This window comes from Herpailurus yagouaroundi, unplaced genomic scaffold (assembly GCF_014898765.1).
Source record: "Herpailurus yagouaroundi ecotype Mexico unplaced genomic scaffold, PumYag 140, whole genome shotgun sequence".
In the NCBI taxonomy this organism is placed as follows: Eukaryota; Metazoa; Chordata; class Mammalia; order Carnivora; family Felidae; genus Herpailurus; species Herpailurus yagouaroundi.
The window spans coordinates 18,634,845-18,662,041 of NW_024412395.1; the positions used below are offsets into that span (position 1 = coordinate 18,634,845).

The 27,197-nt window shown below is 38.9% G+C and overlaps 2 protein-coding genes across 9 annotated transcripts in view; one reads left to right on the plus strand and one right to left on the minus strand.

Moving 5' to 3' along the window:
- MAP3K19 (mitogen-activated protein kinase kinase kinase 19) overlaps positions 1-9,949 on the minus strand; it is a 68,819-nt gene extending 58,870 nt beyond the window's left edge. The window contains exons 1-2 of one of the 3 annotated variants that reach the window (XM_040474920.1): positions 9,794-9,949; positions 5,614-5,716 (exon numbers count right to left, since the gene is read on the minus strand). The gene's annotated coding sequence lies outside the window, so the exon portion shown is untranslated. Of the gene's footprint in view, positions 1-5,613; positions 6,274-9,793 lie in introns of those variants that run through there. The other 2 variants (XM_040474919.1, XM_040474921.1) reach the window with 2 other exon arrangements.
- Positions 9,950-16,893: 6,944 nt separating this feature from the next.
- The window catches only part of RAB3GAP1 (RAB3 GTPase activating protein catalytic subunit 1), a 113,636-nt gene continuing 103,332 nt past the window's right edge, over positions 16,894-27,197 (plus strand). For 2 of the 6 annotated variants that reach the window (XM_040474928.1, XM_040474929.1), the window contains exons 1-3: positions 16,894-16,952; positions 17,053-17,108; positions 21,570-21,645. In XM_040474928.1, the coding sequence (XP_040330862.1) occupies positions 16,935-16,952; positions 17,053-17,108; positions 21,570-21,645 (150 nt within the window). In that variant the 5' untranslated portion in view covers positions 16,894-16,934. Of the gene's footprint in view, positions 16,953-17,052; positions 17,109-21,569; positions 21,646-27,197 lie in introns of those variants that run through there. The other 4 variants (XM_040474932.1, XM_040474930.1, XM_040474931.1 and 1 more) reach the window with 4 other exon arrangements.

The following is a 27,197-nucleotide window of genomic DNA, read 5'->3' on the forward strand; positions in this document are numbered from 1 at the left end:
AGTCCTTATTTTAAACATCCCATTTTGGTTTTCCATATCATTGAATGTCTTAGACTGCAATTTTTGAAATCACCAGATTACCTTCTCCATGGAGCCTCTTGCTGCTGGAAACAGCAAAAAATCATGTATCAGACCCTATATTCCAACTTCAGCTTCCAATACCATAGTCACTGCATGTAGACACACGCTATTTCATTGAATGGGCAATTTACTTGCAATGAACTGGCATTTTGTTGAAAGCAAGAGAACAAAAAGCCCATTTCGTAGTACAACTATGTAGATAAAAGTTAACAAAAATAAGCAAGAAAATGTCTAGAAATGGCCTTTAATGTTCTAAATACACAAATGCCTTCAGAATTCATAGACCAGACTACATAGAGCTTTTTTTTTTCAAAGAGAACATGTACTTGACTCCAGACATAGTACTATTTGATAAATTCATCCATTTGTTTAAGAGGATACTATATGTCCTTCAGTTGTTTCATTGACCTATTCACAATCAAAAATAACATAAAATAGTTAAAGCAATGGGGTGCCTGGGTGGCTCAGTTGGTTAAGCCTCCGACGTCAGCTCAGGTCATGACCTCACAATTCATGAATATGAGCCCTGCATCAGGCTCTGTGCTGACAGCTCAGGGCCTGGAGCCTGCTTTGGATTCTGTGTCTCTCTCTCTCTCTCTGCCCCACCCCTGCTTGCACTCTGTCTCTCTCTCTCTCAAAAATAAACATTAAAAAAAAATTTTTTTAATGTAGTTAAGACAAAATGTGAGAAAAAATGCATGGTTAAGAGTCAAAGCAAGCAACAAATAATGAATCTTACGATGTCAGAGAAATTGGATGGCCACATGGCTGAAGCACTCCATGGGAAAAAAGGTATCAATAATATTTGGAGAGCTGGAGAGAAGAGGAAAAGACAGTTTTGATGAGGGAAAGGGCAGGAACAAGGCCAGTACCCAGGGTCAATGAGGAGAAAGTGGACCAGATGGGAATTTATACTACTTCTAACCAGGATGGGAAGCCCATAGAGAGTTTTAAGTAGTGTGTTGTATGGGGTGCCTGGGTGGCTTAGTCAGTTGAGCAACTGACTTCAGCTCAGGTCATGATCTCATGGTTTGTGGGTTCAAGCCCCGTATCAGGCTCTGTGCTGACAGCTCAGAGCCTGGAGCCTGCTTCACATTCTGTGTCTCCCTCTCTCTCTCTGCCCCTCCCCACTCATGCTCTGTCTCTCTCTGTCTCAGAAATAAACATTTTTTAAAAAAGGAGTGTGTTTTAGGAACAGTGGGACTTTGGGAAGGTTATTATGATATAGAAAGGCAAAAATAAAAATTGAAAGTAAAGCTTAAAGGGTTTGTGACTGATCGACCATGAAAAATGAAAATGAGTCCAAGAGGCAGTGTTTGAGCAACTGGGGAAGACCTGATGCTGGGGGAGGGGGGCATTTGTTTTTACAGAATGATAATCGATGAGGTCAGCAACAGAGCCAGAAGGTAAATAGGATATCTTGTTTCCTTGAATCAAAGAAATGTGGCCTTAATTTAGTGCAGTTTCCTAAACTAGCTTGAGCATAAGAATTATGCTGTCCCTTTGTGATGAATAAAGATCCCCAGGTTCTTTTTGATTTAGTATGTATGGTTTGAGGCTGGAGACTCTCCGCATTCTTTGTTTTAATTTAAAAAATAATAATACACTGGTTTTATTTATTTTTTTAATAGACTCAGGTTTTTTAAAAAAATGTTTTTTACTTTTGAGAGAGAGAGAGACAGAGAGAGGGAACGAGCAGGGGAGGGGCAGACATATAGGGGGACAGAGGATCCAAAGCAGGCTCTATGCTGATAGCAGAGAGCCGGATGTGGGGCTCGAGCTCACAAATGGTGAGATCATGACCTGTGCGGAAGTTGGACTGAGCCACCTAGGCGCTCCTATTGATTCATTTTAAATAGACTTTATTTTTTGGAGCAGTTTTAGGTTCACAACACAATTGAGTCGAAAGGGTAGAGAGTTCCCATATACTCTTTGACACCACACATACACAGCCTCCCCATTATCAACATCCAGCACCACAATGGTCCATTTGTGACAACTGATGAACCTACACTGACACATCATTATTATGTAAAGTTCAGAATTTACTCTTAGGGCTCACTCTTGGTGCTGTACACTCTAGGACTTTGGACAAATGTATAACGATATATATCCACCTTTATATTATTTAGAGTAGTTTCCCCTAGAAATCTTTTGTGCTCTATCTATTCAACCCCCTGCCCCGTCCCTCAACCCCTGGCAACCACTTGTTATTATTATTATTATTATTATTTTTTTTTTTTTTTTTTTTTTTTTTACCATTTCCAGGGTATACCTTTCTTTGTGCAAGCATTCAGGTGATTTCTATCATTAGACAACTTCTGGAAACATTGACCCAGTGATGAGAATCCAATCCACAATCTTTCTTGCAATTCATTTTATTTTATTATTGGTATTTAACATTACCATGTAATCCTTTTGACATAAACTTCCTAGGATAAATACCCATTCTTTCCCCCTAAATTTCTTTCTTTCTTTTTTTTTAAACATTTTTTTTTCAACGTTTATTTATTTTTGGGACAGAGAGACAGAGCACGAACGGGCGAGGGGCAGAGAGAGAGGGAGACACGGAATCGGAAACAGGCTCCGAGCCATCAGCCCAGAGCCCGACACGGGGCTCGAACTCACGGACCGCGAGATCGTGACCTGGCTGAAGTTGGACGCTTAACCGACTGCGCCACCCAGGCGCCCCTCCCCCTAAATTTCTAATAGAGAATAAGCTGAAATAGAGAATCAATTCCTCAAGTCTCTCCTTACTTTTGTTCAAAGTACCATTACATGGGGGTGGGAGGGCGGGGAGGGTGGGTGATGGGTATTGAAGAGGGCATCTTTTGGGATGAGCACTGGGTGTTGTATGGAAACCAATTTGACAATAAATCTCATACATTAAAAAAAAAAAAGTACCATTACATAATGATAACATAATAATTACAGCAGTAATATCCAACATTTATTGAATGCTGAGTACATGCCATATGTTATTCTAAATAATTTATATATAGTTTATCTATTTTATTCCAAACAACACCATCAGGAGAGAAGGATTATTATCCATATTTTACAGATGAGGAAAACGAAGCACAGACGTTGGCAAAATGAGATATCACACGGGAGATGTGTGGGCGCTAGTGCCCAAAAAGACTTAACGCAACTGGCATTTAAAGGAACATTTGTAAAATACGCCTATGTTCATCTCCTTGTTTGGATCCTAGCTAGAAAGGTTGGGGTTAATCATACCCATTAGCAGTACTGGGCTGGGTCTAGCTTTCCTCTTGTTTTATTTTATTTTTTCTTTCTTCACTTTTGATCTTCTTTCCCGCTCCCCTGTGCCTCACAAGACCCAATCTAATGTGCACAAGAAGCCTCAGACATGCAGATATCTTTATTTTATTTTTTTTCCAACGTTTATTTATTTTTTTGGGACAGAGAGAGACAGAGCATGAACGGGCGAGGGGTAGAGAGAGAGGGAGACACAGAATCGGAAACAGGCTCCAGGCTCTGAGCCATCAGCCCAGAGCCCGACGCGGGGCTCGAACTCACAGACCGCGAGATCGTGACCTGAGCTGAAGTCGGACGCTTAACCGACTGCGCCACCCAGGCGCCCCATGCAGATATCTTTAAAGGCATACGGTGCTGTTATGTATGTGTGCATGTATTGTAATATATAGATCTTGTTGCTTACTTTTTAACTTAACGCTTTGTTTTTAAGCTTTAACTTTGTACTTACATGCACCTCTGGTTGTTTGCTTCTAATGGCTGTATAGTATGCTTCCACCATACTTTATTATCCCGTCCCTTTGTTATGGACATGGATGTTGCCTCCAACTTCCCACTCCATAAACAGCACTGCAGAAATACACTTGTTCAGGCCATGTTATACACTGTGCAGAAGTTTCCCTCAGGTGAATGAGCTGAATATACCTAATTTCACTAAATACTGCCAGATTATTCCCCAGAATAGCTGTATCAATTTATACTCTCACTGGTAGGGCCTGCCTATTTTCTTTAAGTTCTTCTAAGGGAAGCAGACATTTGGTTGATTGCTGTCACTTAATCATCAACATTAGCATTGAACAAGCAGTGTACTTGGAACTTTGCTAAGGGATGAAGGATCAAATGATACACTTGAAATTAGGCCATAGATAAATTTAAAATCAGTATACATATCTGTCCCAGCAAGCAGCTTCAAGCATGAATTTATGTACTTATTTTGGAAAATGCAACGGTATTTGCAATATCACAGGTAAAAGAAACACCTTCAGAAATAAAGAGTAATTAAAACCTGCCTTTCAGTAAAGCTAAAAATCAGATACTCAAATAATGACTAGGCAAGAAATATATATTTATATCACCAGTTTACTCATAAAGTGGAAATAAATCCCCAAAGGAATTTCTTTCCAAAGTTATTACCCTTAGCAATGAAATGACAATAAGTGTTTAAGAGCTGTGGTTTAATTCTTTAATGTAACCTTTGAGTGAGAGCATTTCACAAGTAGTATTTACTATTTCAATAAAAAAAAAACATTAAGATTTAAACCAAACTAATATAAGGCTGTAATTTTAACTACACTGGAATTAAATTTTTTAAAAGTAGGCTCCATGACCAATGTGAGGCTTGAACCCCTGACCCTGAGTTTAAGAATTGTATGTTCTGGGGCGCCTGGGTGGCGCAGTCGGTTAAGCGTCCGACTTCAGCCAGGTCACGATCTCGCGGTCCGTGAGTTCGAGCCCCGCGTCAGGCTCTGGGCTGATGGCTCAGAGCCTGGAGCCTGTTTCCGATTCTGTGTCTCCCTCTCTCTCTGCCCCTTCCCCGTTCATGCTCTGTCTCTCTCTGTCCCAAAAATAAATAAACGTTGAAAAAAAAATAAAAAAAAAAAAAAAGAATTGTATGTTCTACCGACTGAGCCAGCCAGGTGCCCCTGGAATTTAAAAAATGTTTTAAAAAGAAATAAACTAGGGGCATCTAGGTGGCTCAGTTGGTTAAGTGTCCGACTTCAGCTCAGGTCATGACATCCTAGTTCATGAGTTCGGGCCCCACATCGAACCTACTTGTAAAACAAAGTATTTTATTACCCTGCTTATGTTTCATTTGACATCTTATGTAATTAAGACTTAGAGCAACAGGAATCTCCTTTCACGTTGAGAAAATACGGCTAGGACTCATATATATCATACTGAATGTTTACAAGAAGATTTATACCATGTAAAGTTATCACGTATTTAAGTGATTAAACTAAAATAAAAGATTGTCCCTAGGTATATTTAAATCGAACCAAGTATTGTATACTTTTCTTCCCCTTACCAGTTTAGCTTGTGATCTAGATCGCCTAAATATTAGAAAGGATTGTCTCAATATTTGAAAAATCAAAGATAGTTTATTACGGCAACTCTAAGGATATAATTATTTGAGATTAGGACAGTTTCCTCTATCAGTTTACCTGATGTTCCTCCTCTGGGACAACCTTTGGGGAGAAAAAAATGTTGCAACATATGGCATTACCTAAAGTGGGCTGAAAAGGAGATTTGGCTTACCTATGTCGTGTTTTGCTGTGGGAGCTGATACACAGTTGAAGAAAGATGGAGAAAAACAGCAGTCCACGTCATCCTAATTTTTGGTGGCAGATTTCTGGGGCAGCTGTCAACCAACACTTCAGTGAGGGATCCATTTAAAAGCAGCATAGATATAGATATTTTTTTCTTTGATTATTTTCCTATGTTGCACAGCTCAAAGTACTTAAAAAAATAATTAAAGCTGGTTCTGTGTGCACAAACCCTTCAGTTAGCTGCAAAGAGACTGCTTAGTTTACAGGCTGTCACCCAGGCAACCATCCACTGTGCATTTAGCTTTGAGAATTGAAGGCAGGACAATCTTGTCCAGGAAGGAAAACAAGCACTGTACACACTTCAAAGCTGCCATTTAAGTGCTTAAAAGAGTTGGATGTTAGTGTCCTTCCATGGTTGGCACAACTGCCGTTATCATCTTATCCAATGAAATTTTCTCCAGGAAAACCATACCTTTGTAATTGCCATCATGTGCTAGAAGGATGCCTTTCTGAATCTGAATATAAATTGCAGCATGAGAGAAACCAACAGGTTAACCCCAAACTGGTTGCATTCTTAGAGTCATATTTGAAAAAGCACCAGTGAATGGAAATTCTTACATGAGAACATATTTCTTGTCTAGAGTTGTGATATTCCCAAACAAGGTCTTCAGTTAACAGACTGCATGTTTGTCCCAGTCATAAACGCTAATAAACCCAGCTGAAAGAGACTTTAAATTCTGGACAACAAAAACACTCTCATGAGGAAGTAGACTCAGGCACTCTAAAACATAGGGTCATCTGCCATTTGTATGCTGCTAGATTTTTTAATGCAACTTAGTGGAGGATGCAGGGGGTTTTCTTCTACAGATGTACTTGTTATATATGTTCAACTGAAGAGGGTGAAAAAAATACTTTACCATAATAACAGCTAACATTTATTAAATGCTTACTAGGTTAGTCCTTTACATGAATGACGTCATTTAACCCCTACAACAGCGCCAAGGAGTTGATTCTATAATCACCATTATTCATCCATTTTACAGATGAGAACATTGAGGCTTAGAAGAAATTTAAGCTAATAAATGGCCACACTAGGGCCTGAATCAAAGCAACCTGACTGCAATGTAGAAATATTCACCACTTACTATGCTAACACGCAACACCCACACCCACACTCACTCACTCACATACTCCTCAAATGAATGAACACTTCAGGGTAAAAGACCACTCAGAGATTGCTAGGTTTATGTATACTCTTCCATCACCCATTCAGCCTGGAGCACTTTAACGCTAATCCAAGCACATGCAGGTTGTTACTCTTTTACTTTCTATTTTTTACTTTTATTTTAGCGAGAGAAAGACAGCAGGGGGAGAGGGACAGAGGGAGAGAGAAAGAGAAAGAATCCCAAGCAAGTTCCATGCTCAGTGCAGAGCCCAGTGTAGGGCTCGATCCCATGACTTAGGGATCATGACCTGAGCTGAAATCAAGAGTCGAAAGCTCAACTGACAGAGCCACCCCAGTATCCCTCTCTATTTTACTTTCTACAAACTTCCTTGTTTCTGCTGCCAGCAGGAATGGTATTTTTTCTTAGCTTTTATGCCAAGAGGAAGTTATAAGTACTGTACTTTCTCATGTTTAGGATTTCTGCAGTGTTATCTTTGGGCTTAGGCTGGTCCGCAATCCATGAATCTTTGTGTCGGTTCCTAAAAACAGTAATCCTCCTCTTGTCTCTCATTTTGAGAAACAGTCATTCATTCAAATCATGTTTTTTTCAAGAAACATGAGTTTTCAGAAACAGTGGCAAGATAAGCATGCAAACAAGGACAATCCAGTAGTCCCCCCTTATTGTCAGGGGATATGCTTCATGACTCTCAGTGGATGCCTGAAACCTCAGATTGTACCTATAATAAAGTTTAACTGTAAATTAGGCACAGTAAGAGATCAGCAACAATAATTACTAAGAAAATAAGAAAATAGAACAATTATGACATGATACTGTAATAAAAGTTATATCAACATTGTCTTTCTGTCTCTCAGAACAATTTATTGTCCTGTGCTCACCATTCTTACGATGCTGTGAGATGATCAAATGCCTATGTGATGAGATGAAGTACGTTAACAACGCAGGCATTGTGCTATAGTGTTAGGCTACTACTGACTTGCTGACAATCCATCAGAAGGAGGATATTCTGCTTCCTGAGGGTGGTTGACCTTGGGGAACTGAAACTGGGGAAAGCAAGACTGAGGACAAGGGGAGACTCCTGTATTGTATTAGGAGATAAGGCTGCCACAGAGCTACGTAGTAGGCTCTAGGGAAGCATGGAAGGGGAATGCCTAGCTTTCTGAGTTGGAAGGGCTGGGGTATATTAATTAGTTTGCTAGGCCTTCCATAACAAAATACCACAGACTTCGTGGCTTAAGCAACAGTTCTCACAGTCCTACAGCCTAAGAAATCCAAGATCAAGGTGTTGGCAGATTTGTTATCTCCTGAGGCTCCTCTCCTTGGCTTGCCGGTGGCTGATTCTTACTGTTCTCATACGGCCTTTTCTCTGTGCACAGGCAACCCTGATGTCTATCCACATGGCCTAATCTCTTTTTTTTTCTTTTTAATAAAAACACCAATATGATTAGATCAGGGGCCACCCTAATGGTCCCATTAACTTAATCACATCTTTGCAAGTCAACTCCAAATATAGTCACATGCTGGGGTTCTAGGGATTAGGGTTTCAGCATATAAATTTTGGGGGAACACAGTTCAGCCCATAACAGAAAGGCATAGGGAGCCTTCAGAGAATTATCTGAGCTGAATTTGAAGGACAAACAGTTCACCAGGTAAATCACAGATGGAACGATACTGCAGGATAAACTAAACAACAGCATGTCCAGGGGAAAGATAAAAGCATGAAACGTTGAAAATACTGTTTCGCGTGTGTGTGTTTGAAAAGCAGAACACACATGGCAGGGCTCGGGGGGATGGTAGGGGTGGGGTGGAGGGGAAGTGGGACTATTTCCAGCTGAACTGGGAGACAATTAAAAGATTTTATTCATGGAGAGATGTGATCATATCTGTATTTTAGGAAGATCCTCCTGACTGCAAGAATGAAAATTAATTGAAAAAGAGGTGCAGATAGAAATGATTAAAGATTATTAAAATGGGTCAGGAAAAATATGATGGTGACATAACCTAAATCAATGGCTGAAAAGATAAATGACCAAAGAAAAACAAGTGAGAGATGTGAAATTACTCTTTATAGGAGATGAATACAAATGGCCAAGAAACACTTGTAAAACTGGCTAAGTTCACCAGGGATCAGGAAAACATAAATCAAACCATGTTTTGTTTAGTATACTGACAAAAATTTAAGAGTTATTATAATATTAAATGTGTGAAAAAATGGCTACAATTATACACTATTAGAGGGTATGTAAATTTGTAACATTCACTTTGGACATTGCAATCTGGTGCTATCTATTACCTTAAAAAATTTGCTCATTTTTTGAGAGACAGAATGAGTAGGGGATGGACAGAGAGAGAGGTAGACACAGAATCCAAAGCAGGCTCCAGGCTCCGAGCTGCCAGCACAGAGCCCGATGCAGGGCTCAAACGCACAAACTGTGAGATCATGACCTGATTGGAAGTCAGAGGCTTAACCGACTGAACCACCCAGGCGCCCCTTTATTACCTTTTAAAATGCACACATTCTTCAGCTTGGTATCCCCATTTCTCAGTATTCACCCTAGAGCATTGCTACAGGGTGCATTCTGACATGTGATCATAAAGATTCAGGTATAATGAAATTTTACCCTAGTTTTTTTTCAGAAAACTTTTTTAGAAAATTTATTTTGGAAAATTTCAAACATGCAAAGTAAACAGTATAGTATAATGAGCCCCCACGTACTTGTCATCCATCTAAGGATGTTATTTTTTTAATTATTATGTTTTGCAGGGGAGAGATGGTCAGAGGGAGGGAGGGGGAGAGAGAGAGAGAGAGAGAGAATATGAATCTCAAGCAGGCTCTATGCTCAGCACAGAGCCCAATGTGGGGTTCGATCCCACAACCCTGGGATCATGACCTGAGCCAGAATCAAGAGTCAGATGCTCAACCGACTGAGCCACCCAGGCATCCCAAAGGATGTTATTAATAGCTTTAAACAGTAGATCACTTACATGTCAAGTCACAGAAGACAAATAAAAAGTAGTACATCTATGCTTTGAATTCTGGAATGCTGTGCAGCAGATTAAAAAAGGAGGAAAGAGCTTTATAGCATGTCTTAAATGGGATCCAAGTCATATAGTTTAGTAAAAAAAAAGCGGGTTGCCGAATAATGCATATACAGTAGCATGATACTTGCATGATGTGGTTGGGAGCACACGCTCAGGAGCCAGCCTGACCACTTAGTAGGCACACAGCTTGGGCAAGTTACCAATGCTCTTTCAGCCTGTTTCGTCATCTGTAAAGTAAGGGTGTATAATAAGAACATTATCTACCTCACAGGGCAATTATAAGAATGAAATGAATTAAATATGAGTAAAACACTTAGAAGAAAGCCTTAGAATAAGAAAAACACTTAGAATAGACATTCTTATTTGTGCAAAAAATTGATTAAAAAGAAGGTAAGAGGGGCGCCTGGGTGGCGCAGTCGGTTAAACGTCCGACTTCAGCCAGGTCACGATCTCGCGGTCCGGGAGTTCGAGCCCCGCGTCAGGCTCTGGGCTGATGGCTCAGAGCCTGGAGCCTGCTTCTGATTCTGTGTGTGTCTCTCTCTCTGCCCCTCCCCCGTTCATGCTCTGTCTCTCTCTGTCCCAAAAATAAGTAAACGTTGGAAAAAAAAAAAATTAAAAAAAAAAAAAAGAAGGTAACAATATATTTTTCAAATACACAAATATGTATGTAAAACATAGGAAGAGGTCTGAAAAGACTCATGCTTAACTCGTATGAGCAATTTTATCTTGAGGATATGAGAATTGAAAAGATAGTCAAGGAGGCCATTTGTTTTAAGCATATGATTTGAACTTTTTTATGATAAGACATTCTCATTACTTGTATAACACTTGAACAATTTAGATTAAAATATGATTCTTAGGTCTACCTCTGGTGACAAATAGTGATTTAAGGATCTCTTACCCGGCAGTATATTGCAGTACATAAGTGGGCCAATGCAAAGAACAGAGATAAGTGGAAAATAGGAGATTATCTGCAGCAAAATGGCAGATGCAGATGAGATGGAAATTAGCCTATGTAGTTTAGTTAGAAACTAGACTGAAGTGAATGTTAAAAGGGATCCAAGCAGGGGTGCCTGGGTGGCTCAGTTGGTTAAGCGTCCAGCTCTTGATTTCAGCTCAGGTCATGATCTCACAGTTTGTGAGTTCGAGCCCCAGGTTGGGCTCTGTGCTGACTGTGGGGAGCCTGTTTGGGATTCTTTTTCTCCGTGCCCCACCCCCACCATGCTCGCTCTCTCTCTCTTTCTCTCTCTCATTACCTCTCAAAATAAATAACTTAAAAGGGATCTGAGCAGATCAGCAAGCAATTGAAGATACTATTAATGTAGAAGTAGTTAATGAGCCTTAGAACAAGCAGCACAATGCAAAAGAAGGTTGGGATTAGACCCAAAATCTTGCCTTTATTAATCATCTGTGGCTAAAAGAGTTCACTCTCCCTAACAAGAATGGGGTTTAATTATTTCTCTTAAAATCTCCAGAGATTCCTTGCCTTGGTGACTGTACCTCTTTCTAGTTCAAGAAATAGTGGAGCACTTGTTTAGAATGTAAAGTATTATGTGGGGCACCTGGGTGGCTTAGTTGGTAAAGAGTCTGACTTTGGCTGAGGTCATGATCTCACAGTTCATGAGTTCAAACCCCCCATCGGGCTCTCAGCACAGAGCCCCTTTTGGATCCTCCATCTCCCTCTCTCTCTGCCCTCCTCTGCTTGCACTGTTTCAAAAATAAATAAACATTAAAAGAAAAAGAGAGAATGAAAATATTGTGTGTTCTGAAAGGTCACTTGGATATTTTTCAACCACTTGATTTAAAAAAGAGCTTTAAGAAGTTGGATTAGCCATCACGCATCTCTTTCTAAACCATACTATATTTATGTCTTATCTCAGACTGTGAGCACTTGGAGGGCAGGGATTAGTCTTTGAATACCTCCGTAGGATTGACCATTGCTATGACTTGATTAATATTACTGAATGAGTGAAAACAAATGCTGTCTGAAAATTGTGCTTTAGAGATTTCTCTCTTCAGGGTTTCTTATTTTCATAGCAGGTGTTTGTCTTCCAGGTGTACCTTCTATTGTAGTTGCTGTCGCGGCACAGAGGCATCCAGGTAGATGGGGATGGTGTAGTCCCACTGCTCTTTCTCCTCTCACAATATTTGCTATCTCGCTAAGACCTAATTAAACTGTTATGCCCCCACATTTCTCTGAGGACTAAGCCAACGGTGATTTTTTTCCAGGCATCTAATCCCTTAAATTGCCTATGCGTCAAAATTCTCCCCCTGGCTATTATTGGTTAACACCTTGAAATAACTGAAAATTATGCCAGGGAGGAAATGTGCTTGCAACAGAAAAACCCTTGCCTTTGGACATATAGCAAAAGAGCTCTTAATACTGAAGAAACAAAATCTTTTCTGCCTTGTGAACCAGTGAAAATCTAATAAAAGTGTGTCTCCCCTGGGTACTTTACATCATTAGCATCCTGGTTTCACACTTTGCTTTAGCAAATAACTTATTTTAAAAGTTTCTCCAGGGAGAAGACAAGAAGCCAAAAATATCTCGGAAGAAAACTTTACCTAGCAACTCAAGAAAGCGATTTCATACAGTTTCTAAGATTTAACTTCATGTAGCAAAGTCTTTGTGATTTTTTAGTTTCTGATTTTGGTATGTACTGAAACTTCTTCATGGCTAAGCAGGGAGGAAAAACAAAGTAATGCTCAAAACCACACTGAGATACTACCTCATGCCGGTCAGACTGGCTAAAATTAACAAATCAGGAGACTATAGATGCTGGAGAGGATGTGGAGAAACAGGAACCCTCTTGGACTGTTGGTGGGAATGCAAACTGGTGCAGCCTCTCTGGAAGACAGGGTTGATGTTCCTCAAAAAATTAAAAATAGATCTACCCTATGACCCAGCAATAGCACTCCTAGGAATTTACTCAAGGGATACAGGAGTGCTGATGCAAAGGGGCACTTGTACCCCAATGTTTATAGCAGCACTTTTAACAATAGCCAAATTATGGAAAGAGCCTAAATGTCCATCAACTGATGGGCGGATAAAGAAGATATGGTTTATATATACAATGGAATACTACTTGGCAATGAGAAAGGAATGAAATATGGACATTTGTGGCAACATGGATGGAACTGGAGAGTATTATGCTAAGTGAAGTAAGTCGGGCAGAGAAAGACAGATACCATACGTTTTCACTCATATGTGGATCCTGAGAAACTTAACAGAGGACCATGGGAGAGGGGCAGGGGGAAAAGAAGTTACAGGGAGGGAGGCAAACCATAAGAGACTCTTAAATACTGAGAACAAACTGAGGGTTGATGGGGGGTGGGAGGGAGGGGAAAGTGGGTGATGGGCATTGAGGAGGACACCTGCTGGGATGAGCACTGGTGTTGTATGGAAATAAATTTGATAATAAATTATATTTAATATAAAAAAAACAAAGTACTGCTTTACATGTGAGTAGCATTTTCTGGTTTTCATGGTGCATTCATTATAAATGCTACCACCACAGTCGATCACCTACTACATGCCAGGACACTGTGCTAACCATTTTGCATAGAGACATAGAAAATCTTTGCCATAATCCTTTGCAATAAGAGGTCTTAGAAGTCCTATTTTACTAATGAAGGCACTGGGGTTTATAGGAGTTAAGTAATTTTCCCCAAGTCATCTACTGTAGTTAGTAAATGGCTGAACCTGGATTTGTCTGACCTTAAAACCTACAGACTTATTTCAGTTGGTGGGAATCTTAAAAAGTGAAGTGAACAAGTAACTCTCCTCCTTTGGTATGTACAAATCTTCCAGTGTCTATGTCTCTACCCATTTTTTCTTCCCTTCTTTCTCTTCTCAAAAAAAGCCAACCTAACCACATATCCTTCCTTCACTGGTATACATGCTCTGAATTCCACCTTGCTGCACATAACTCCAAGGAGTGCTACTCATGGGGTGGGGGTGGGGAGTCCCTTCTGAAGCAGGACTTCCCAAGGCAATGTAAATGGTGCCACCAGCTCTGGATTTCCTCCTCTCTCACCTTCACAGTAACTTCAACTCTCCCACCTCCCCTTCATCGTCAGTTTCTTAGATTATCATCAATACACAAACATATCTGCTCTCCTCTGCCTCAAAGACAAAGGAAAACCCCAAGAAACAATAGCAATTGACCACCCTTGACCCTATCTTTCTCTTACTTGCTTTTCAGGACTCAATATTTACTGTCTTGAAACATCCTCCTCTCTTGGGTTCTGTGCCATCCTCTTTCCTTGCTTTCCTATTTCTCTAGCCATTACTTTCCTCCCTCTTTCATGGCATACGTTTCCTTTATCCATCCTCCAAATATAAAATGTTTTCAGGTCTTCAGATGAGGCTCCTTTTCTTCTCTTTCTATATTCTTCTTTAAAAATTTTTTTTAACGTTTTATTTATTTTTGAGACAGAGAGAGACAGCATGCACGGGGGAGGGGCAGAGAGAGAGGGAGACACAGAATCGGAAGCAGGCTCCAGGCTCTGAGCCATCAGCCCAGAGGCCAACGCGGGGATCGAAGTCACGGACCGCGAGATCGTGACCTGAGCTGAAGTCAGACGCTTAACCTACTGAGCCACCCAGGCGCCCCTATATTCTTTTCTTAAATCACTTCATCTGTTCTTGTGTCTTAAAATCTACCAAATTATTATCTTCACCCCCAGGTCTTGCCTCTGAGTCCTAGTCTTACACTCAGTTTTCTCCTTAACAACTCTCCTTGAGTATCTTACAAACCTGTTGCACTTCACACTTCCCAAAGCAAACACTGGTTGCCTTGCTCCATCCAGTCTTGTTCATCTCAGGAAATGGCATCATCCCGACACATTTGCTTGGGCCAGAAACCTGAAAGTTATCTTTGATTCCCTCCTTTCCCTTATGTCTACTTTTATTATTTTTAAATGTTTATTTATTTTTGAGAGAGGGAGAGAGAGATAGACAGAGCACAAGCATGGGAGGGGCAGAGAGGGAGACACAGAATCTGAGCCAGGCTCCAGGCCCTGAGCTGTAAGCACAGAGCCTGACGCTTGGCTTGAACTCACAGACCATGAGATCATGACCTGAGCTGAAGTCGGATGCTCAACGGACTGAGCCACCCAGGCACCCCTCCCTTATCTCTACTTTTAATCCATCATCAAGTCCTGTCTATCATATCTCCAAAATGCATATCAAATAAGTCACCATGTGTGCTAACCACCCTAGTCCAAGCCTTCATACCATCATCTTTCACTGGATACTTTAATAGTCACCAGCTGTCCCTACTTCTTTTTGCAACCCTCCCCCGGTTCTGTTCATAAAGCATCTAGACTTTTGCAAAATGTAAATTGGATCATGTTGGTCTCTTGCTTAAAACATTTCAGTGACTTTCACTGTGCTTCAAATAAAGTCCAATCTTGGCCTAGAGTGCCCTATATGGTCTGGCCCATTCCTATGTCTCCAACTGCATCACCAATACTGTGCTCTAGGTGCTCACTCTTGATTCATTGGTCAGATCAGACTTTCCTACCTTCGAGCCTCTGGACATACTTAGAAGCCTTCCCTACTCCCAACCTGGTTATGATATCTTATCTATCCCTCTGCTCTCCTCCAAGATTCTTCTTGTCAAGATTACCATTGACCTTGTGTTGCTAATACTAATGCTGATATATGCAGCATCTCTTCTGCTGTGCAGCAAACTTCTGGTTTCCTTATTAGACCCTGAGTTCCTTGAGGTCAGGGACCACATCTACAATACAACTTACTATTCTAGCACAGTGACTGGCTTATAGTTAGGTGTTTAATAAGTGCTTGTAAAATGAATGGAGGATGCAAGTTGAGACCTCTTGGGAAAGACTGCTGCAGTAGTAACTCACAATCCCTCATTGATATGGTAGGCAGAAACTAGAAGGAACATTAGAAGACAAGGGTTCAAGGTTTGGCACTAGCAATACCTATTGTTGTTAAAATTCTTCTGACCTTAGATTCCTCATCTGCCCTATCTATATCATCAAATTTCTGATATATCTAACGCTTATTTTAAGATTAAATTTTTTTATTGCTGAAGCTGAATTTCTTAGTCTTCTATCACCAATTTCCTTTTTGTAGATTGCAAAACTTAAGTGAGATTTAATCTTTTTAAATTTGTAATCATGAAAATTATCAGACCTAAAAGAAGTAGGGAGAATAGTATAAACACCCATGTACACATCATTAGCTTAAATTATTATCCACTAATATCTAATCTGGTTTTATTCCTAGCCCTACTCATTTCCCCCTCCCATTATTTTCAAGCAAATCCTAGACATGGTGTCATTTCATGACATATACTTCAGTATGTATGAATTATAATTGTCAACTGCTAGCTGCCACCCCTTCTGTTCCTCAATGGCTTAAAAAGTGAAGTATTCATTGAACAGTATGTTGCTTTTCCCAGAAACCAGAAAACTAGCACGACTTTGTCTCATGATTGAACCAAACTGCGTAAATTCTTTGAGGGAGGTAGAGGAGGGTGGACATTACAACACCTAGCTCTGAGCCTTGCAATCAATAAACAGATGTTTAATGAAAAATTCAATTCAACGTGGTTGAGGTTTAAAAAAAAATTCTTTTTTAATGTTTATTTATTTTTGAGAGAGAGAGCACGAGCAGGGGAGGGACAGAGAGAGAGGGGAAGACAGAATCCCAAGCAGGCTCCAGGCTCTGGGCTGTCAGCACAGAGCCCGACGCAGGGCTCAAAACTCACGAACCTGAAATCATGACCTGAGCTGAAGTTCGACGCTTCACTGAGCCACCCAAGCGCCCCTGGAGTTTTAAATATAATTTTATCCACAGGAATCTAGGACCTTGTCTTACCTCTTTGCTTGTGTTCTTTTCCTGAATTCATTACTTTACAGGAATATTTCAAATTCAAAGCTTTTTTGTTTGTTTAATCAAATGATTGCAGCCTTTGACGACTTCCAAACAGGACTCACTACCAGGGGGCGGTGCTGCGCCGAGGCCCGGCCCCGCCCTCCTTTCCCCTCTTCCCCAGACGCCTTGCTCTTCTTCCCAGCATACCTAGCGCCCTTCGCGGCGCTCCTCAAGATGGCGGCCGACAGTGAGGTGAGGTGTTTGCTCTCTTTCTATCCCTGCCTGTAAGTTCTCTCTTCCGTGTCAGCGCCCCGGGGCTCAATCTGTTTTTCTTTCCTTCCTTTTCCCGTAGCCCGAGTCCGAGGTATTTGAGATCACGGACTTCACCACTGCCTCGGAATGGGAAAGGTGAGTGAGTCGTATCCTTGGTTATCAGTACCTTGGGCCCCGGAGTCTTCGTGCCACTTCCCCAACATAGACCACACGTGACACTAATTCTGCGGTAAAAGTAAGATCCGCGAGCCCCCAGCTCTGCGTCTCCTCTGGTTTCTAGGCAGCTGTAAGTAAGCCTCTTGCGTCTGAACAGCCCGGGCCCGCCCCCATCAGCCAAACACCTGAGATGCGGCTTTCAGAAAAAGTTTTGTTTACTCTGAGAGCACTTTCCTTAGAACGGTTGTTGCCCACCCGCAGAAACAATGTCAGTGGCTACCACGTCCGTTCCTGTTTTCATTTCCGTTTAACACATTTTGTGATCATAAGCAGTGAACTTCGCAGCTGCTTTTTCCTTCTGTGTACGTCGCATATCCATTTCTGGAGGAGACCTTCATAGTGCTGGTGGTTGTCCATCTGCTACTTTCCCACCATCTCCATCCGGTCTTTTAGAATAATCTTTTAAGACAGGCTGCAGATGGCTTTGGAACCCTTCGGTTCAAGTTGTTGCATTTCAGTGGGTCATGTGCCCAGGCTTCCTATGCTCAGCAAACCTCTCTGAACAGCTCTGAACTGATACAAGAGAAATCGTTGTATCATTGAAATTAGTTGAAACCCAGCTTTGTGGAGGAGTGATAGCTTAGATGGAGAAATTTTCTGGTCGGTATCACAGAGACCCTTCTGGGTGTCCGATCAATATTTAGTTTCTTGGAACATTTTGTAATCTTTCTGGTTGGAGAGGAAATTTGTACATGTTATGTCATTAGATGACATAGTAAAATATAAAAGATCCCTGCTGGTATAATAGTTTGATTTGTGGTGCCCCCCCCCCCCAAAAAGAAAAGTCAGTTAGACATAATCATACTGGCAAGGCTGTATTGGGTAGATATTCTGTGTCCAGAATGTTTAATATTAATGGAAAAGAACAAAATAAAATCTTTGATCTGTGTGGGGGTTTTTTTTTGTTTTTTTTTTTGAGTTTTTTAATGTTTATTTTATTTTTGAGAGAGAGGCAGGGGGAGGGGAAGAGAGAGAGGGAGACACAGAATCCCAAGCAGGTTACAGGTTCAGAGCTGTCTGCACAGAGCTGGACAGAGCCTCGAACTCCTGAACCATGAGATCATGACCTGAGCTGAAGTTGGACCCTTAAGCGACTGAACTACCTAGGTTACCCCTGGGATTCTTTTTTTTTAGGTTTATTTGTTTATTTTGACCGGGGGGGGGGGGGGGGGGGGGGGGGGGGGAGATACAGAATCTGAAGCAGGACCTAGGCTCTGAGCTGTCAGCACAGAGCCTGATTCCAGGCTTGAACCCAGGAACCACGAGATCATAGCCTGAGCCAAAGTCAGATGCTTAATCAACTGAGCCACCTAGGCACCCTGATCCACGTGTAGGCACCCTGATCAGAGCTTGGAGTCTGCTTCGGATTCTGTGTCTCCCTCTCTCTTTGCCCTCACCCGCTCGCACTATGTCTCTTTCTCTCTCTCTCTCTCAAACAAACATTAAAAAAAAAATTAAAAAAAAAAAACACCTAACTTTTTAATCACTTATCCTTTGCAGGAATATTTATTGAGTGCCAGTTTGTCAAATACAGTGCAGGGCATAGGGATGTGATCAATAAAAATAGACAATTCCTGCTCTTAACATACAGTCTAATGAAGGAGAAAGACATGAGTCAAATAATGATACACATAAGTCTGTAATTAAAATTGAAATAATAACTGAGAAGGGAAAGAAACCTGGTTTTACAAGAGCATGTGACAAAGGAACCTAACAGAATGAGGAGTCAGAGGAAAAGACCCTTCAGCTGAGGTCTTGAGAGCTTTCAGGGGTAAAGTTATTCAATTTTTTGGTCAAATCTCCATACTTCAGTAGAACCCAATTTTTCTCTTTTAGCTAGTAACTGATAGAATTCATAAAATAAGTACTTTAGTATGTTCCTTTTACTGTGAAAGCAATATTATCTTAAACAATTTTTATTAAAATAATACTTCATAGTAGAATAAAAAAGAAAAATATAAGAAACCTGTAATTGTACCACCAGGAGATAGCTACTATTAATATTTTGAGAAAATTTCTTCTAATCTATGAGTGTTTTGTAAGCACTCTGTGTCAAAACATATTAATACTTGTTTCTATAGCTTCAATTTTTTTCACTTAATGTATGAAATGAACATTTTCTTATATCCTCAAATGGTCTTCAAACTTGATTTTTTATGGATGCATACTATTTCATTCAGTGGATATACCATTAATTTACAACTTTTGTGCACTTAGACAATTAGGTAGCTTCCAGTTTTTTTTTTCCTTTATAAATACAATGTACATTTTACTTGCAAATTTTTGCTCACATGTGGATACAATAAAAATTTTTATTTCCTTTTTTTGTAAACATGTTAACTTCTTTCTAGAGCATTTTCAAAACTGATAATTAACCTTTTGATTGAACTGCCCAGAAGTGAATCAGTATATTAATACTGCCTTTCATCTTAAAGAGGACTTGATTACAAGGTTCATTTAAATTGTAATAACTCTGGTTTATCATTACTATCATTACTGTCTTAAAACAAATGTAAATATTAACTGATAATGTCACTGAGGGAAAAAACCTGATGGCTTTGAATATATTTTGACTAGAATTAACTCTAGTACTCTAGTAATATGACGTAGGTGTTATAGGGGAGCAATTTTGCTATTAGATTACATCATACTTAAGTTAGCTTTTTGGAGTAATAAAAGCCTTCTGAAAGTGTCTTTTAACAGTACTACTGAGATTTGACAGTTTTTAATTTGCTGATTGAGCATATTACTAGTCAGAATTCATTCTCTTTTTAATAGATCTGGTTCATCAGTAGATTTAAAGATTATATAGTGATTAGTATTAAAATCTGTCATTTATTCCTTAAAGCTGACAAATCTACTTGTTGTTTCTTTCCAGCTGTCCCTTAAAACATGTTTTATTTATTTTTCATTTTAAAGTTTTACTTTTTAAAAATTTATTTATTTTGAGAGAGAGAGAGTATGCAAGTGGGGAACGGGATGAGAGATGGAGAATCCCAAGTTGGCTCAGTGCTGTCAGCACAGAGCCTGATGCTGAGTTGGATTCCCTGAACAGTGAGATTGTGACATGAACCAAAATCAAGAGTCAGACACTTAACAGACTGAGCCACCCTGGTGCCCCAAAACATGTTTTATTTTAATGAGCAAAGTTCCTAAATGTTTTCTTTTGAGGGGAGAGGTAGGCAAATCATTTCCTAAATATCTTCAAAGGAAAAGTTAATTTAAATAGATTAGTTACTTTGAGGGTAGGGAAAAGATCATTGGTTTCATAGTTATTTTTAGTAGTATCCTTTTAGTCTTTCATTTTTTTTTTTTAATGTATGTTTATTTTGAGAGAGACAGAGAGTGCACACACCTGAGAGGGGGCGGAGCAGAGAAAGGGGGAGAGAGATAATCCTAAACAGGCTCTGCCAATGTCAGTGCAGAACGCAACATGGGGCTCCAACTCCTGAATTGTGAGATTGTGACCTGAGTGGAAATCGAGAGTCAGGCGCTTAACTGACTGAGCCGCGCAGGCACTCCTGTCAGTTTTTACTTCTGTTCCAAATTTATTATATACATTCTAATATAGAGACTTACTCTTTTTTATTTTTTACTTATTTTTTTATTTTAGAGAGAAAGCATGAGAAGGAGGGAGGGACAGAGGGGGAGAGAGAGAGAATCCCAAGCAGACTTCATGCTTAGTACAGGGCTGGACACAGGGCTCAATCCCCCAACCCTGGGATCATGACCTGAGCTGAAATCAGGAATTGGACGCTCAATCGATTGAGCTACCCAGGCGCCCTGAGATTTATTAATTCTTAATTTAAATTTTATGGAAGCAGATTGCCTTTGTTGGGTAAGCATTGGACTTTAAAATTTGGGATGCCTGGCTGGCTTGGTCAGTAGAGCTTGGGATTCTTGATCTTGGGGTTGTGAGGTTGAGTCCCACACTGAGGGGTAGAGTTTACTTAAATAAATAAATAAAATTTATTAAAAAACCAGAATTTAAGAATTCTTGGATTACAGAGGATTATTTCCACATTTATTCCATATCCATAAATTAGACTAATAATACTAAACTTATTGAGCCTTCTCTGATAAAAATGTTGAAATTTAAAAAATACTTTCTTGGCATACCTGGTTGCTCAGTTGGTTGAGTGTCTGACTTTTGATTTTGGCTCAGGTCGTGATCTCATGGTTTGTGAGATTGAGCTCCACGTTGGGCTCTGTGCTGAGCCCGTAAATGGGCCCATTAATACTCATTCTCATTCTGTCTCTCTCTCTCTCTCTCTTAAATAAATTAATTAAAAAAATACTTTTTTTAAAGAAATTGTATAACAGTAGTAAAAAAGAAAAAAGCACTGTTACATATTTAGAAAGTTTTTTTCTCATTACTAGGTTTATTTCCAAAATTGAAGAAGTCTTAAATGACTGGAAACTGATTGGAAACTCTTTGGGAAAGCCACTTGAAAAGGTCAGATTTATTTGCTGGTGTCTCTAAATGAGTATTTACTTTGAAACTTCTGTTTTTAAGCCCTTTGCTGCATTTGGTACATTTGAATTAAATGTTTTTTTAAAGTTATATATGAGCTATAAGCATAAAGTGGCATCTGGAAGAACTTGGATTTGAATCTGTGGCAAAAAACAATGTAAGACATTTGTGAGCTCTTTTTAAATAAAATTTTATATGTACAATGTCATTTTTTATGAGTGATTTCTATTTCCTCTAATGTTTACTGCTCTTTTGCTTTCTCCCTTAGAGTATTAGAAAATCTTTTTTAAAGGTTTTTTTTTTTTTTTTGGTTTTTTTTTTTTTTTTTTTTTTTTTGGCTAGTCAGAGAAACATTGCAATTACCAATTACCAACTTCTTGGGTAGAGTATTTTGCTTAACTAATGAGGAAAAATCTTGGTCTTAACTGACTTGCTGTTGTTAGCAGCTATTTCACTCAATTTTTGTATTTTACAGTACCATTAATAGTATTTGCTCTCTCCCTCCCCCTTTTTAACCCTGTGGATGTTTTGAGGATATTTAAGAATGAAGAAGTTATTCAAAATTGAGGTAGAACTTTAAGATGTTACTGGATATTAAGATATTCTTACTGAGATAAACCATGCCCCAAATATTTACTGAAGAATGTATTCTGAGGACAAACCTAGATTTTCTCTTTTTCACTAACAGGAACTAACAATTTGATTCTAGGCTTATGTAGATGCTTTGTTTTGTTAGATGAATTTTTTTTGAAGTAAAAATGATCATTTTTATTATAAGTCTATTATTAACTGCAATTTATCCCTCTGTAAGGAACTCTGAATTCTCAATATTCATGAGTATTTTTAAGGCTTATGGTGATGTTAACAGAATTTGAGACTATCAGAGCATCAGCATTTTCTTCTTTTTTCATATAAATAAGAGCAGAAAAAGTAACACTGCATATAGAAATCACACATCATTAAAAAAATTACATAGCATTGAAAGATATGCTGAATATAAATACATTAAAATATTTTTACGATTGCATTTTTTGAATAAAGGGAAAATGAAGTTTTCAAACAGATTATCCTATTCCACTTGAAACAAATATATAACAACAATTGATATAGATGACAAAATTAAGGGCAAAACAAGGTAGATATAACTGGAGTGGGCAATGATTTGCACCACCAAAAAGAGAGCTAAATTGAGTATTTGTGAGCTCTGATGTTATATTCCTTAATTCTTTGATCTGCACGTATTTACTGAGTATCTCCTGTGTGCCAGATCTGAAGAAATAGTGAACAAGGCAAGATCCATGTTGCCATTGAACATGAATTCTGATGAGGGAGAGAAGTAATAAGTAAAGAAATAAGATTAAAATTTTAGATGCTGAATTCAGTTTTGGGATAGAAACTGGGTAATATATTCAAAGTGGGTAGCATACTGCCAGGCATGTAGTGGGGGTTAAAGGAATGTTAACTCTCTTCAACCCTTTTCTCCCTATAGATAGTAGTAAATAAATGAGATAGAGAAGACATGAATAGATTGCAAGGTGAGCTATTAACTATGATGAATAAGATTAAAGAAAATGTAAAGGACGGGTTGTTCAGTATATAAAAGAAAGTTTAAACTGTGCTTGAAGAGATTTTAATTCACGGGTGGGATAGTGATTAATTGTCTTCCTCCACTGATGGGGAATAAAGATACTTTAAAAAAAAAAAACTTGAATTATGAAAAATTTCAAACACTTGTGAAGTAGACAAAAATAGTATGATTAACCTCCATGTGCCCGTCGCTCAGTTTCAACAATGTTCTGCCATTTTCTTCTTTCAGTCGTATCTCTATCAACTCCTACTCCCCACTAGATTTTTTAACTTGTTTTAAAAATAAAAATCGACATATTGCACAAAACTGCTTAATTTTGACAAACGTTTACTTCCTTGTAACAACACTTCTCACTCAAGATACTGAACGTTGCTGTCACACCAGAAAGGTCCCTAGTGACCCTTTCCAGTTAATTCCCATGCTTCTCACTCATGTCCCCTAGGCATCTGCTGTTCTCTTTTTTCTTTTAAATTGTAGACTACTTTTGCCTCTGTCTTGAATTTTGTATATATATGGCATCGTATGGTATATATTTGTTGTGCCTGACCTTTTTACATTTTTTTGACATTATTCTAGAATATTGCGTGAATCACCATTTTTTCTTTTTATTGCTGAGTAATACTCTGTTGTATGAATATACTACAGTTTGTTTCACTTGTTGACAGACATACTGGCTATTTTGAATAAAGCAGAACATTCTTGCATGAGGCCTTTGGAGATGGTATGGTTTTATTTCTTGTGGGTAAATACCCAGGAGTGAAATTACTGGGTCATAATATAGGTATATGCTTGACTTTAAAAGAAACTGCTGAAGCTTTTTGTACCATTTTATCCCCCTACCAGCAATACATACATCAGTTTGGGTAACTGCATTCTCACTAGTTGCTTGTTTTCCACTCTTAAAAATTTTAGTTCTAGTGGGTATGTAGTTTGTAGAATTAATTTTTATTTCTTATTCTGGTTTTCATTTGTATTTCTTTGATGAGTATCTTTCATGTGCTTATTAGTCATTTGTCTTTATGAAATGTCTGTTCAAAATTTTGTCCATGTTTATTTTTATTTTTGAGAGAGAGAGAGAGACACACAGATCGTGATTGGGGGAGGGGCAGAGAGAGCTGGAGACATAGAATCCAAAGCAGGCTCCAGGATCTGAGCTGTCAGCACAGAGCCTGATGTGCGGCTCAAACTCAAGTATTGTGAAATCATGACCCGAGCCAAAGTCAGATGCTTAACTGACTGAGCCACCCAGGCACCCCGTCCATGTTTTAAATTCATATGAGTTTTTATTGAGTTGCAGGAGTCTTTTAGTTCTTTTATGTATTCTGCTTGTTTTCTCAGATAGTTTTGCTAGGTCATGAAGATACTTTTTTAATGTTTCCTTCTACAGGCTTTATCATTTTAGACTTTAGGCCTATGATCCATCTTGAACTAATATTTGTATATGGTTTGAAGTGAGGAATCATGGTTCAGTGTTTACGTATGGATATCCTCTTCTAGAACTCTCTGTTGAAAACACTTTTCTCCATTAAATTGCTTTGTCACCTTTGTTAGACTGTTGACATAGGGAGTCATCTTCTGCAATCTGTATTCTGTTTCATTAATCTGTTTCTTCTGATGTCAGTACCACATTGTCTCGAATACTGTAGTTTAGGGTTTCCCCAACCTTGGCATTATTAAAATTTTGGGCCAGACTGTTACGAGGCTGACTTATGTAGTACAGGATATTTAGTAGTATCCCTGGCCTCTAACTACTAGATGTCTAGCACTCTCCCAAGGATAGCAACTAAAAATGCATCTAGACATTGCCACATGTTCCCACGAAAGGCAACATTGCCCTCAGTTGAGAACTACTGAATAGCTTTGCAGTAAGTCCTGAAGTTAATGTAAATTCTTTAGCTTTTATTGTTTTCCCAATATTATTTTCTCTGTTCTAGGTCTGTTATGTTTCCATTATGAATTTTAGAGTAAGCTTGACAGTTTCTGTAAAAGGGATTATGATTACGCTGGAACTGATTGGATTTGTGTTCAATTTCTAGACTACTTTGGGGAGCAGTGGCATTTTGACAATCTTGAACATGGCCCATCTTTCCGTTTATTTAAGTCTTTAATTTTTCTCAGCACTGTTTTAAGGTTTTTGGTGGAGGTCTTATGTATCTTTTTTTATTTTTAATATTTATTTTTGAGGGGTGGGGAGGGGCAGAGAGAGAGAGGATCCCAAGCAGGTTCTGTGCTGTCAGCACAGAGCCCGAGGCAGGGCTTGATCCCATGAACCATGAATTCATGACTTGAGCTGAAATCAAGAGTTGGACACTCAATGGACTGAGCCACCCAGGCGCCCTGCATATCTTTTTAAAAATACATTATTATTTTATGTTGTATGTAGTTGTAAATGGAATTGTTTTTTAGTTTCATTTTTCATTTGTTTGTTGCTAGGACGTAGACATACAAAACATTTTGTGTGTTGACTTAAAATTTTTTTTATTTGGGTATAGCCAACACATAATGTTATGTTAGTTTTAGGTGTACAACATAGTGATTTGACAACTTTATACATTATGATGCTCACAAGTGTAGCTATCATTTGTCACCATATAGCACTATTACAGTATCATCAACTATTTTTCTTATGCTGTGCTTTTTTTCCCCATGACTTATTCATTCCATAACTGGAAGCCAGTGTCTCTCACTCCTCTTCACCCATTTTGCCCAGCCCCCAACCCACCTCCCCTCTGGCAACCATTCTGTTTGTTCTCTATATTTATGGGTTGTGTGTTGACTTTGTATCTTGAGACCTGGCTAAAGATTCATAATCTTATTGTTAATTCTTTTGCATTTTCTACATTCATAATCACCTTGCCTGCAATTAGGGATATTTTTCTTTTTTTTTACAGGTTTCGTACCTTTTCTTTTTTTTTATTTTAAATTTTATTTTGTTAATGTAGAATGCAATATTGGTTTGTTTTTTTTTTGCATCACTAAGCATTTAATATTTTTAATTTTTTTAATTTTATTTTTTTAATTTACATCCAAATTAGTATATAGTGCAACAATGATTTCAGGAGTAGATTCCTTAATGTCCCTTAACCATTTAGCCTATCCTCTGTCCCTCAACCCCTCCAGTAACACTCTGTTCTCCATATTTAAGAGTCTCTTATGTTTTGTCACCCTCCCTGTTTTTATATTATTTTTGCTTCCCTTCCCTTGTGTTCATCTGTTCTGTGTCTTAATGTCATCATATGAGTGAAGTCATATGATATTTGTCTTTCTCTGACTAATTTCGCTTAGCATAATACCCTCTAGTTCCATCCACATAGTTGCGAATGTCAAAATTTCATTCTTTTTGATTGCCGAGTAATACTCCATTGTATATATGTATACCACATCATCTTTATCCATTCATCCATCGATGGACATTTGGGCTCTTTCCATACTTAGGCTGTTGTTGATAATGCTGCTATAAACATTGGGGTGCATGTGCCCCTTGGAAACAGCATACCTGTATCCCTTGGATAAATACCTAGTAGTGCAATTGCTGGGTCATAGGGTAGTTCTATTTTTAGGGTAGTTCTATTTTTGAGGAACCTCCATACTGTTTTCCAGAGTGGCTGCACCAGTTTGTATTCCCACCAGCAGTGCGAAAGAAATCCTCTTTCTCCACATCTTCGCCAACATCTGTTGTTGCCTGAGTTGTTAATGTAAGCCATTCTGACAGGTGTGAGGTGGTATCTCATTGTGGCTTTGATTTGTATTTCCCTGATGATGAGTGATGTTGAACATTTTTTTCGTGTGTCGGTTGGCCATCTGGATATCTTCTTTGGAGAAGTGTCTGTTCATGTCTTTTGCCCATTACTTGTTTTTTGCGTGTTGAGTTTGATAACTTCTTTATAGATTTTGGATTCTGACCCTTTATCTGATATGTCATTTGCAAATATCTTCTCCCATTCCG